The following is a 12,629-nucleotide window of genomic DNA, read 5'->3' on the forward strand; positions in this document are numbered from 1 at the left end:
CAATCTGTTTTCAACCGAAGCTTGCACGCAAGGTGCAGATTATCCACTGCATATTGAAGCTCCGCTATACGACAGACAAACTTAACCAAGACAACGCCGAATCGCTTTGAGATCCAAATCAGTTGGGAAATATGAGAAGCAATTAATACAAGAGGATATTCTTCTATCTATAAAGAGAAATAAGCTAACATGTTGATCATATAATTATTGAAAATTGAAGTCAAGAAAAACGATGTAAATGCCGAAGCTATGTGAGTGACTTGTGCAATTGGAATTTCATTGCATGACTTCTCGCAAATGACACTCAACTAAGCCTCCGAAGATAATTGAATTTCATTAATTGATATATTTTTAATCCCTCTGGAAACCACTCGATAAACGGGTTCAAAGGCTAAGGAAACTCGTTGGCGGCCTTGAATGTAGATGTAAACATCCTGTTTAAGAGAAGTGATGTTCTCCTATTTCACACCACCGTTTAGCAGTTTTGAGCCGTGAAGGCTTCGATTTTAAGATTATAGAACTGAAGCATCTCATCCGTAGCCCCACGAACGAAGGGCATATCACGACGTGCCTATCAAAATGTGCAAGCATTCCTAAGTGCTTTGAGCCTGATATAGATAAATGACAGTATTGATAAATTACGATATGTGAGGTCGGCTAAAACCACAAACAACCATGATGGCTGACCTCACTGAAAGGAAAGTAGAGGGATCTTCTTAGTCCTGACGATAAGCAGCTGATCATGTTGCCATTCGTTGAGAGAACTGCTTTTAATTTTTCGTTTTACAAACATAGTAACGTCTCAAACCACAGGATACATCATTCCACCGTCCAGATTGTATCAGCGCGCAGTTTTCTCTGACGTCGCCATTGGGATTGTTTCCAGACCAGTTTTCATACTCGCCCCAGTTTTTCCTGTCCACCCAGACCCAGTTCCCCTCCGTACCCATGTCGTTTGCTCCAATCCATGCAGTGGTTTCTGCATCGGGAAGCAGGGAGGATATGAAATCATTTTCATTGACGGAATGAATTGGAACTAAAATTGATCCAATGTCTGCGCAACGCTTCTTCGCCTCTTTCCACTTAGCCACTTCGCTAAAAAACTTATAGCAAGATATGTTGAACCGTCTCCATCCATTTGTCGTGTCACATTCTGCAATTCGATTTAAGTATGAAAAAACACTAAGTCGAAGAGTCAGGGATTGTTTCGACTGACAAGTTAACTAACACACAACTATCGGGAGTGGGGGTGGGGGTGGATAGAAACCCCTCCCTCTTACTTCCATCGCGTAACAGTAATTTAAATGTTTATTATAATTATTGCATTTTGCTTCTTCCATTTTGTAAGTTTTGTACAATACAATTGCGTGTAAATTCAAAAGACTGCTGGCGAAGAAAAATAGAATCGTTTCAGTGAAAGACATGTATATGTATTTGAAAGCCTGTATTTGAAAGCCTGTATTTGAAGGCTAACCCTAGAAAGGATGTATTTATCCAAGCTGGGCGAGATTTAAAAAAAGAAAACACGACCCTCATTTTCTTTAGAGAGCACCTCCCTTTTCTCATAAGGCCCTTCTCCCATACTTCCCTTCTTTCCCCTTTTGCAAGCCCCTTCTCCCCCCCCCCCCCTCCCACGCTAATCTCCTCCTCTTCGAGGTTGAGGTGGTCACAACGTTTTAAGCGAAATCTAGAAAATGGAAATACCTTGGCAGTAATCACCCGAAAAACCGACTCGCAGACATCGGCATTTGTAGCTTCCGTCGTTGTAGTTTGGAACGCACGTTTGCAGACCGACACAGGGGTCCTTTATGCATGGCGTCTGAGAGAAAAAGAATGGAAAGATGGCAGATGATCCCTTGCATTAGCTCTCCACTTGCTTGAGACGATAATTGTGACACGGAAATTTCCAAGTGATAAAAAAAAACCTTGGGAAGAAAAGTGAGGAGGGGAGGCAGATTCTGAAGTTCATTTTAAGAAACGAACTTGTTTTAGTTTTTCCTCAATAGGATAAAATTAAACTTCAAATCTATATTTTTGGTATACATCTTACACCACTGGATCGTTTTCCTCAGTCATAAGCACCTCTTACAGGTTTCACTGAGGGAATCATTACAGCATTCAATTTCATGTCCAACTCTACAGATGTGAGTGTGTTTTTATATTATTGTCATTATTATTGTTGTCATTATTTTGATTGATTCAAATCCATCTGCTTAATGGGAACATTGGGGCCCTAACTTGACCTGCTCCAACTGCAAGTATTCTTGGTTTAAATTCCAATTTAATCTCTGAATTTTTGTTTGTTCTTTGTTTTTTCGGAACTCCTTCCCTGAAGCTAATAACATTTCGGCAAGGGACATTTCACTCTGCAATTTTGTTTCCATGGTTCAAATAATTAATTCACTGCGATAATTGAACAAATACAATGATAAATCTTAATTACACATGGACAGTGCACATCGGGAGGTAGTTATATTGCCAAAAATATTCGTGTGGAAAATCTATCTTTACCTTAACCAGTAAGTTCCAAAACAAGGGCTGGCCAAAATGTTATGTCTATTGTCATAAGAGGGGATGGGTCGCTAACTCCTGGCTTATTTGTACGCGTAGATATTTTGCATGTTTTCCACCTCGGACTTAACTAATTTGTTTTGTAAAGGGTAAGTTTGTAGAGAAACTGTGCTACTGCGTCGTTGGGGAGGTATAACAAGATAATTTGTTTTTTTTAACTGAGTTGATAATGTAAATTGGTCACCGTGAAGAGTTTAAAAGCTGGCGTTTCGATCGTTAGCCCTTCGTCAATCGCTTTGACGAAGGGTAACGATCGAAACGTCTGCCTAGAAACTCTTCACGTCAGCCAATTGATGTTATCAACTCAGCTGATTAAACCAAAGTATCTAATTTGTTTTGTAACTGCACTGTTCATTCTCCGCTCCCTCGAGCCACAGGCCTCCCATCGCTGACTTACTTTGTGCTAGACGATCTTAAATTATTTTTCACTTGATTAAAATTGATATTTTTTTTGGTTGAGTCTGAATAAAAGAAGCCAAGCTTTCTCACCGTTCGTTTTCTTAGAAAATCTTTCAGCGGAGGAAAATGTAAAATATTCGTTTTGAACCTGACCTTTTCAAAATCACCCTACACTTACCATAATGGAAAAATGATGCGAATTTGGGCTTGGTTTAAAACTTTCTGAAGACATGTATTTGTCAGAAGCAAGTATTTCGCACCAGTACACTCCATTGTCGTCAGAAGAACTTGCCATATTCACAGAAAGGCAAGTCGAGGTTCGTACACACTGAATGCCACACTCGTCGAAACTTCTCACAGCTAATTTGTTGGATATTTTCGTCGCATTTAAGTAGTTGAAACTGTGCTTGACAAAATTGATGAATCGGTGCGTAGAGTGACGACTAGAAGGAAGAGTTTGTCCGTCTCCATGTAAAATATGGTAAAGTATAGAGCACTTTAAAACCAATAAGTTAAAAGTGCTGAACATCATCGCTTGAGTACATCAAATCTATGCACAAAGTAAACATGAGGCAACTTTTAAATCTTCGGTGCTTAATTTACCGCAGCAAAAGAGATTATGGTTAGACGGAGAAGATCACTACAGAAACCGCATGTTTTTTTTCCTCACATCTGGAAAACCGAAGTGGAAATAAGAAATAATTGATCGAGTTTTTTCACCTCAAAAATAATCAGAACCCGAACCCGTTTATTATGGAACCTTCTATAAATGCCCTCTGGGAGCCAGTTGCTAACTTGTATGTAACCTGTTTAGAGAAAAATTCTGCATGTTGAAGTAATAGCCGGCGGAACGGGAGGACTACAGCCTTTACAGGATATGGTTAGGGTAGCGAAGTAGAAACTTTATGGTACGTAGTATAAGTATAATGGCATCTTTGTAAGTAGTTTCACAAGGATCTTCAGCTGCTCCCGTGCCAGATGATTAAATCTGAGGATTTCATTGAAAGGGCTGGATTATGATATCCATTCAGATTGTGAAAACACGATAACGCCTGCCACAATTAGCAGGTAGAGGAATGAAAAGTGTTAAAACATGTTAACATGACAAACAAACTGACTCATCCTTTGGACGTAAATAATTAAACTAATAAGCAACTTGTTTGCCTCTCACCAGGTGGGATTTTTAATTATTAAGGTCCTTTTCTTTCTCCGATTGCACGCAGATAAATCCCTCTACTTTAAACTCTATATAAGCGCGTTGAGAGTAGCCCGCGGAGCAGGCGCAATTTTGGCGAGCGAGTGCTGAGCATTTTCCGGGTGAATATCACAGCTGTCATCTTTGATTTAAACAGTAGCGGAAAGCTGGGTAGAGAAAGAAAATTGGACCCAAAAGGTGAGCGACGGTCATAAGGAGGAAAACGGGAGGGGTGGGTCCTCTCGCCTTTCCCCGCCCCCTCCCCCTCCCCCTCCCACCACCGTTCATCCTAACTCTAAATCAAAGATGGCCAGTCAAAAAAGCGATCGCGAGCTTGTAACGTCAACTCGCTCTAGTAAGACGTCTGCACCACAGGTTAGCTTCGAAAGAACATGAGAAACTCGCCATTTTGTAATTGTGTTCAGAGAGTGTCACGGCTGGTCATTGTTCGAAAACTTTCAAAACGATCCAGCCATGCTTTTTCAACCGGTCAAACCTGTTTTGAAGCTGTTTGAAAAAGTTTAGAAACCAAATAACTTAAAGATGGTTTTCTCGCAAAGAAACACGAAAAACCAAACAGACATTTTCAACCTAAAACTGCTGAACCAATTAGCACACGACTTGACGTTCTCTTTTTCCTTTCTTATCAAGGGCTTACAGTTTCTTCAGTTAGTTAATATATTCATAGCCAGTTGAACAAAGTTATGAGCATTCGTGAAGTTCTCACAAATCAGTCAACATGGCTACCATTTCTATATCCTCGGGTGTCAAACGTTCGTAGCCAAAGGGGATACCCCCCTTCCCTCTGTTTGATTGGTTTTGACTGTGGTCACGTAAATGCTTTGACCGATGAGAAAGCAGGATTTCACCCATGTGACCGATGTGTTATATGTTAACCCATTAAAAACTGGTATTCACAAAAGGATAGACAATGGTTGGTATCCCTAAAGTGACATGCCACGTGGTTATGGACCAATGAAAAGTCGGGGGATAGGGCATCCCTCACAGCAACATTATTACATATTGTTGCTAAGGACATTTTTACAGTCAAACACACTTTCAAAGTTGATTAAGACTAAAAATCAACGATAACAGTTAATCAAGACTAAAAATCAACGTCAATGGTATTACATCTCTTTTTTAACAAATTGTTTTAGCTTACACTTACTGGTGTAGAGTTGGCAAATACTCTGGCCCCAGTTGTTTTTATTTTTATATTGAAGAAATGTAAAATGGTTTCCGTGTTTACATAGCCTGATGTAAACACGCGGGAGGTTGGGAGAACACGAGATAAGCGTAGGAAACCACGACGCGAAGCGGAGTGGTTTCCAGCTTATCTCGTGTTCTCCCAACCTTCCGCGTGTTTACATCAGGCTATGTAAACACGGAAACCATTTTACATTTCTTTTATAAAATAACTAATGAAAGAGGAACGAAAACCGTGTTTACATACGCTCATGTAAAATGGTTTTATGGCCAATCAGAGCGCGCGTACTATTTGAATTATTTTATAATTCTTTACCACATACTAAAAGTTTACTTCTTAACATTCTCAACAAGAGAGATGAAAACGTTAGGGTTACCTAAAATCGTGGACTAGCGTTAATCAATGCTCGTTTATACATTTATATACGAACAGGTATGATTGATACTATTTAGCATCGAAATTCTCTGAATGCAGTACAAGTTACAACCCAAAGGGCAAACTATCTCCTTTGTAGTACCTGTCGTGGTAAACCTAGGATAGGTTTCTATTTGATCCTTCAACATATTTTTCCAAGAATACCCTGTGGTAGGAATAGGCGTGACGTACGGTATTCCTAAATGCTCTGTGTTGTTCATCCATACCATGTTTGTACCACTGGGCACCTCGCATCCCCACTAGAAGAAAGCATCGGTTTCCTGGACATTTAAAATAAATCCTGCCAGGATTGTGTTCCGATCTCCATTCGCACAACACTAATGGTTCTGAACAAAAGCATTTGAGTTTCTCCTTATCCCATTTGTACCCGGCCTGGGTTTGATCCTGGACATTCTTCAGATAGTGATGAATTTTACTGAGTCCCATGAAGATGAAACAATCGGACATAGGACACTTCACATAGTCCCAACCACTTTGGGAAGTACATTTCTCGAGCTTGCAATCGTGGATAAAACATTCCAAGGGCTCCTGTTTTTTTCAAAGCTCCAAGAGTTTCAATGGTTGGTAATTTTTGTTTTTGTCGTAGTTATCCTTCCTCTATCACTTCAAAACCCAGATCTCTTAATAAATCATTGGTATCGATATCTTACAGCGGAATGTATTCTTCTGAAAATTTAACATCACAAAAATGTCACAATCAGTTCACACGGTTCTGTTTTTCTCACGGGTAGATACCTTTCTTTGTTTGGGTATAAGTTCTTTTTGATTAGATATTTCTGTCGTCTGCGTAATTTTTGAAGACGACGTTTTAGGTAAAACGGTGAACCTCTTCCATCCACACCTTCCACTATCGCCTCTCTTGTCCTCTTCTTTTTCAATGTCCTCTTTTTATAGAATTAACATATTTCCACGGTCTCCTTGAATACGACTTTCTATTTGGCAGATATCAACCATTCAGTAATTTTATCTTGTGCCTCACCTTCATTCTTCTTTGCTGTCCGCTTGCTTTTCTTGTTGGCGCGCTCCTTCTCCATGGCCTTTTCATGTTTCCTCTTCCCGCTCTTTTTACATGTCGTAGGATATTTGGCCGGTGGATAAGTGTTCAAGTCGTAATCAACCATAGTTCCCGTCATTTCTTCGTTCGTCATGACTTCTTGCACTTGCAGAACCTCCATCTTCTTGATATCTCCTCCTCACCTCGGTCAGTAACTAGTGACAAGGGATACAAGTGAGCTAGTTTATGGTGTAAGAGAACCAATCACGGTTAAGGGAGAGAACGCCGTCAAACCGGTTTGTGACTAGTTTGATAATGAAACAGCGAAACAAAAAAATCTGACCAAACAGCCTTTCATGACCAAATAAGGTGAGCGTATCCTTAATCCAACGTCGTCAAATGAGTCCAACCCATGCCCTCAGACCGGTTTATGACTAGTTTGTTGATGTAAATGGTATTACCACATAAGCGAGTCAGGGGCACGAGAGAGTTCAGTTGCATTTTGACAGGTGTAGATGGAGTTGGAAACGAGAGAACATTTATATGAACATGAGAAAACCGCACACAAGCAACAACAACAAAAAAAATCATCACACTCCAAGCTGTCTCAACGAACACCAACAAGACAGGATAGAAAGACATACAAGTGGAAAAACTGAGACAGTGGCTTGAAAAGTTAACTATTCAATGATCGGACCTCAGCTCACGGCCCAAATTGTAAAACGAGGAACTTTTGGGATTATACAGTTGTAAATGACTTTGGGTGACATTCGTGCGTGACTTTTTCCTTACCGTGACACCTATCAGAAGCGTTGCGTGATTTTGTAACGTTGACAAAGTTTCAAGTCGACCAATTTTTTGGTCACACGACTCATCGGTCAAAGCATTTACGTGACCACAGTCACAACCAATCAAACAGAGGGAAAGGGGGGTATCCCCTTTGGCTACGAACGTTTGACACCCGAGGATATAGAAATGGTAGCCATGTTGAATGATTTGTCAAAACTTCACGAACGTTCTTTTTTTCCTCTGTTAATGATGTGCTGAGCGCTGTCCATTAGGGAAGAGTACACGTCCCGCTTGTGATTAAAGGATTTTTTTCTAGCATTAAACCCGTTTGAGTAAAAAAAATCTGTTGTTTTGTTTTCCTTCTCCCATCCAAATAACATCCTGCCTGACCTACAAATTACTCTGGCGTGTAACTTGGTCACATGACTATCATAACCATATATGTAGTACATATATATATATATATAGTACAGTACATACTATGAATTCATTAACATTTCTGGTCTCGCGAAAAATGGTGGCGAGGGGCCAACACCACTACTGAGTAACTTTGTTCAACTATCCATGAATGTGTTATGCACGAAGAAGCAAAGTTTTGTATAAAAAAAACATTTGATGAACATTTTTTACATGTACCTTCTTTATTGAATTTCTTGCCCTATCCTCGGTTTGTCAGTTGACCAGTGTACAAACTCTGTTCCAACCAAGTCCTCCTTTTGTCGCAGTTTTTGCATCGAAAAGTGCTGTTCATTAACCCTTTGCATTTTAAATTACATTGCGTTCCTACCACATTACTCAACAACTGTACAACAGTAAATACACGCAGTCATAGACTGCGTTTTATCTCATGTGCTGCTTTGGTGAGTGTCTTAATAGGAAACAGAGCGGTTAAACGCCTGCGCATTTTTGATTGTTGTAGTGGCTGGGTAACGTGCTTCCAGGCTGTCAGAACCAAGTTGTCTCACAAAAATTACAATAACCACACAAGCCAGTAAGTCACGGTGTTTTAGAAAGTATAGTTTTTTGGGAAAGCTCAAACCAGAATGGTAAATCAACAGAATACTCGTACTTGAATAAGCTTCGTGTTCGAAAAGCCTCGAGTTTTGCTTCACCCTACTTATGTTTCCTCTTTCAGGTTACTATGAACTTTTCAATTTTCTTTTGCTTATTTTGCGAGACAGCAATTGTTCCTCAAGTATTCCTTAAAAACACTTCTTGAGAAAATGGTGCGCGGGCGCCCCAAACTGATCCCCTCGCACATGCCCAACGTTTGACCGCTGTGTTCTTCACAGATAGGCTCAATTATCACCCGCTGTTCAGGAAATGAGCCCGCGCTCCTTGCTCGGTAATCTAGTTAGTTCCACAAACTGAGACCATGACTCAGGCTTTCCTTGTCGGGATCAGTTGCGCAGATGACCCTGAAAAAGAAAAATTAATTATGCCCCATGTAAAAGTACTCAATTAATTCATAAAAAACTTTCCGCATGTTTGTTTTACAAGATTAGAGGCTTTCAGCTTAGTTTTTGAAGTAAGTGGTGAAAGCCGTGTTGCATGGACATGCAAATACTTCTGTAACCCTTCTCAGCACGTGTACTCTGTTGGGTCACGTCGATAACATCAAATTCACCAGTGAAACCTTTCCCGTCTGAAACGAAAACAAAGATCACAAGGAACTAAGGCAACGACACAGAATTAGTTCTTCAAGAAGATTTAAGTGAAAGGAACTTTCATCAAAACTTTCCATAATTCAAAGACTGCGTTAAAGATCAGAGGTATTTCCTTAATCGGGGTAAGGATATGACGTGGCTATTCTATATATTTCTAGCCTTCTCCGTTGGTAGGCAGCCAAAGTTATAGAAGAGGTTGCAATTAACCTCGACCGGGAGGCGCCCTTTTGCAGTAGACTACAATGAGTGGCAAAAATAGTTGCACGTCGCTCCTTATTTGGTGGTCAAAAACTTTCCACTCAATGTAATACAACCTGAGAAATCTTATCATTCATTCTATTAATAGGTTACCTGAAAGACCCCAGTTTTCCTCCAAACAATGATGCCTGAAATTAGTCAGAATTTTGTTAACATCAGGCAACACTGAAATGGGGAGAGGGGAAGATAAATGAAAGTTGCAGTGGAAAAAATCACAAAGTAGTAGAGCGTGCCAAGACTTTTACCGCTCATCGTAACTCGAGGTCAAAACACGGTTTCTGATAAATCGTTAACCTGACGCGCTATAAATTTTCAAATCAAATTTTAACCTCACATCATGTATATTTGAAATTTCAAAGTCTTTTAAATGAATCAGAGGGAGCCACGTTTCAAAAGCGTATATTTTTGAAAATCCTCGGAAGTAGTTGCTTTCTAGAAGTTCCTGTTTTCTTCAAGATGTGGTAAAACAGTGTGAACAATTGTGGCAATGCAAGCCACAAACAATTGTCCCTATTTAGCGCTTTATAAAACCACCAGACAAAAGGCTAGCCTAAAGTTACGACTTCCTCGCTATTAGCGAGTCACGGAACCGACATAAAATCATCCAGTGAGTATATACTGACATTATTTTACTAAACTAATTGATAAACCTTCGACGTCTTTACATTCCTCGACTGGCAACATTATAAAGACAAAATTTAGTTTGGAACTAGATATGAGGATGTAAAGAATGTGTGTACTTCGAAATTAATGGCTTAAGGCTTTGCTCAATCGAAGCTCTGCTCTCTTCTTTGAGGCGGCAGAATCTCTCTTTGAGGCCTTGGGGAGGTATGGTGGGGGTGGGGACGAGGAAAAAAGACCGACCTAAATATAACGTTAATCCGCAGCTTAGGCATAAGCATTTTTTGTTTCACATATTTTAGGACCAAAGTCCTAAAATGTGGATCTCATCCTGTTTCAGCCACTCGTTCGTCAAGTCTTTTTAGTTTTAAGACGAAATTGTAAGAGTTTTTACCTAAATAATCACTGAATTTGCCAAACCGCACATTCGCAGTTATATTGTTGCACAAACATTGTTGTAAGTGAGGTGACCTCTTCCATAAGCCCGGTGTCTTCTTGTGGTCTCCTCGCCCTCTTTTTATAATGCTGTAGATTAATTTTTTATTTGTTATTATTGAAATGGAAAATAAAAAATGATGACTATTTTTTGGCGCACGTTTTGTATCTTACTCAAACTCAGACGGATCTAAGTCGCGGTATCGAGCGAACCGAAAATTTTTTGGTACTAGGTACGAGGAAAGCCTTAAATAAATGTTTTCATTACTTACACACCTCCAGCAACTTCCTCTTTGTGGTTTATGATACTTGTGATCCAGTTGAAACCGAGCAAGAAAAACAAAAGATGAATTGAGCTTTTTTCTGCTCTCTTGAAATACAAGGGAAGTCGGGCTTAATCAAGCTTGACCTTGACCGGTTGAAACACAATTGATAGGAATCTCCTGTTTTGTGTTCGTACAGACTACCATCCAGCACGTCGTGTAGCCTTCTTAATAAAGAGGGCAAAACAGTAAGTAAACCAGCTAAAGAAGAACTGACTACGGATCAGGTTTGAACGTATTTTAAAGGAAATCCCGCACATTAGCATCTTAGCCCCAACATACGCAATTTTAAGTCGCTAAGAAGAATGCAGATTACTGTTCTCAAGCAAACTCTGATGTTAATTCTCTCTATGTCTATCGCCCTGCACTATTGAAATGGCTTACTTCGTTAATGAAGTGTAATATTCTAGACCATTCTGCGTTGCCTTGATGACACAAATTGCCTAACAATCCTCAATCCTTTTTTCCTGCTTTAACGTGGGCGGCTAGCAGAAGCCTGTTGAAATAAAAACAATTCAAAGAAATTGGATGCTTCGATTGAGTTTTTCCACGGTACAAAATTTTTCCTAAATTTACCGAGGGTTCTTCTGCGCTCTTTGTAGTCATTAGACTAAAGCTTTTATGTCTGCAGCGCCAATTTGGCGAGAATCGGCTTGAAATTGCCATGTATTGCAACGTTAATGATGAAAATAAAATCCATGAAAGACTAAACCTATTACACCAATGAATCGAGATGAGTGTCAAAATTTAATTAGTTAATACTACCTCCTGCTTTTGTCGTGATTTTTGAACTGGATATTTTGACTAAAACGAAATTGTTTAGCTTTTTAATAATAAGTTAAGTTCAAAGGACTAACAAGAACCAGGACTGTAAAATAACATTAATAAAGGGGACAAGTTTCCAAAGAAACTGTGGTGCTGCGTCGGTGGGAGATTATAACAGGGCAGTTTAGTATTATCAACTCAGTTGATGACATAAATTGGCCTCCACAGGGAGTTTCAAAGCTGACGTTTCGAGCGTTAGCCCTTCATGGTCAGAGCGAATGACGAAGGACTAACGCTCGAAACGTTATCTTTAAACCTTTTTCCGGTGGCCAATTTACCTTATCAACTCAGTTAATAATACCAAATTACCCTGTTAAAGAACATCCTAAATAGATGAGTTTTATAATGCGTCAAAGCTTGGACAAAAATTGAATAGACAATAAGACTTTTATCCCGGATGCAGGAGAGAAAACAAGTTTTGAGTTCTGAGTTAAAACCAGACAACGTTGTATCGGGTTTACAATATATCCAATCTGTTTTATCCTTTTTCATCCCTTTTCTTCTCCACAAAGAAGCTCCTTTAAAACCTGAGATTACTTTCTGGAGTTTTCTTCGTATTAACTTGTTCCTTCATCTATATTCATTTTGTTATTTACTTTAAAGAATTTGATAATTTAGTCTTCTAGATGTGGGGAAAATCAAAACTCGAGGCCATCAGCGTGGGACAACCCAGTTATACGTATACATGTATATCTAGCTTACATTTAATTTTGATCCAATTTCTTTGATCTCTCCGGGAGGGATTTTGGTTTTAAATTTACTGGCATTTTTTCCTTTATTAGTCAGTGAGCTAGTCTCATAAGCGAAGCCATGCGGAGTCTTATTAAAGGGATTTAAAAACAACCGAAAGTCGACATTAGACAAAAATTAGTTTTGGCATCGGTCCACTAACACCGAAACCTCCTGAACC

At 39.5% G+C, this 12,629-nt stretch overlaps 1 protein-coding gene and 1 long non-coding RNA gene across 2 annotated transcripts; both read right to left on the minus strand.

Moving 5' to 3' along the window:
• Positions 1 to 770: 770 nt before the first annotated feature.
• LOC131794209 (perlucin-like protein) lies at positions 771 to 3,265 on the minus strand. The gene is made up of 3 exons (XM_066163570.1): positions 3,149 to 3,265; positions 1,705 to 1,819; positions 771 to 1,153 (listed from the first exon to the last, which is right to left on the minus strand). The coding sequence occupies exons 1-3, from the start codon at positions 3,263 to 3,265 to the stop codon at positions 771 to 773; spliced, it is 615 nt and encodes a 204-aa protein (XP_066019667.1).
• Positions 3,266 to 6,812: 3,547 nt separating this feature from the next.
• LOC131794367 (uncharacterized) lies at positions 6,813 to 11,385 on the minus strand. The gene is made up of 4 exons (XR_009340966.2): positions 10,848 to 11,385; positions 9,609 to 9,643; positions 8,227 to 9,008; positions 6,813 to 7,016 (listed from the first exon to the last, which is right to left on the minus strand). It is a non-coding gene; the product is annotated as an uncharacterized lncRNA (long non-coding RNA).
• Positions 11,386 to 12,629: the final 1,244 nt, after the last annotated feature.

The sequence above is a fragment of the Pocillopora verrucosa genome, chromosome 3 (genome assembly GCF_036669915.1).
Source record: "Pocillopora verrucosa isolate sample1 chromosome 3, ASM3666991v2, whole genome shotgun sequence".
Classification (NCBI taxonomy): domain Eukaryota; kingdom Metazoa; phylum Cnidaria; class Anthozoa; order Scleractinia; family Pocilloporidae; genus Pocillopora; species Pocillopora verrucosa.

What these genes read in the sequence shown, in the direction of transcription:
- LOC131794209 (XM_066163570.1), bottom strand. Translation starts at nt 3,265, where the DNA reads ATGGCAAGTTCTTCTGACGACAATGGAGTGTACTGGTGCGAAATACTT. An exon ending in CGCATCATTTTTCCATTATG is followed by an intron (nt 1,820 to 3,148) that starts GTAAGTGTAGGG and finishes TTTTTCTCTCAG; the next exon opens with ACGCCATGCATAAAGGACCC. An exon ending in TTCGGGTGATTACTGCCAAG is followed by an intron (nt 1,154 to 1,704) that starts GTATTTCCATTT and finishes ATCGAATTGCAG; the next exon opens with AATGTGACACGACAAATGGA.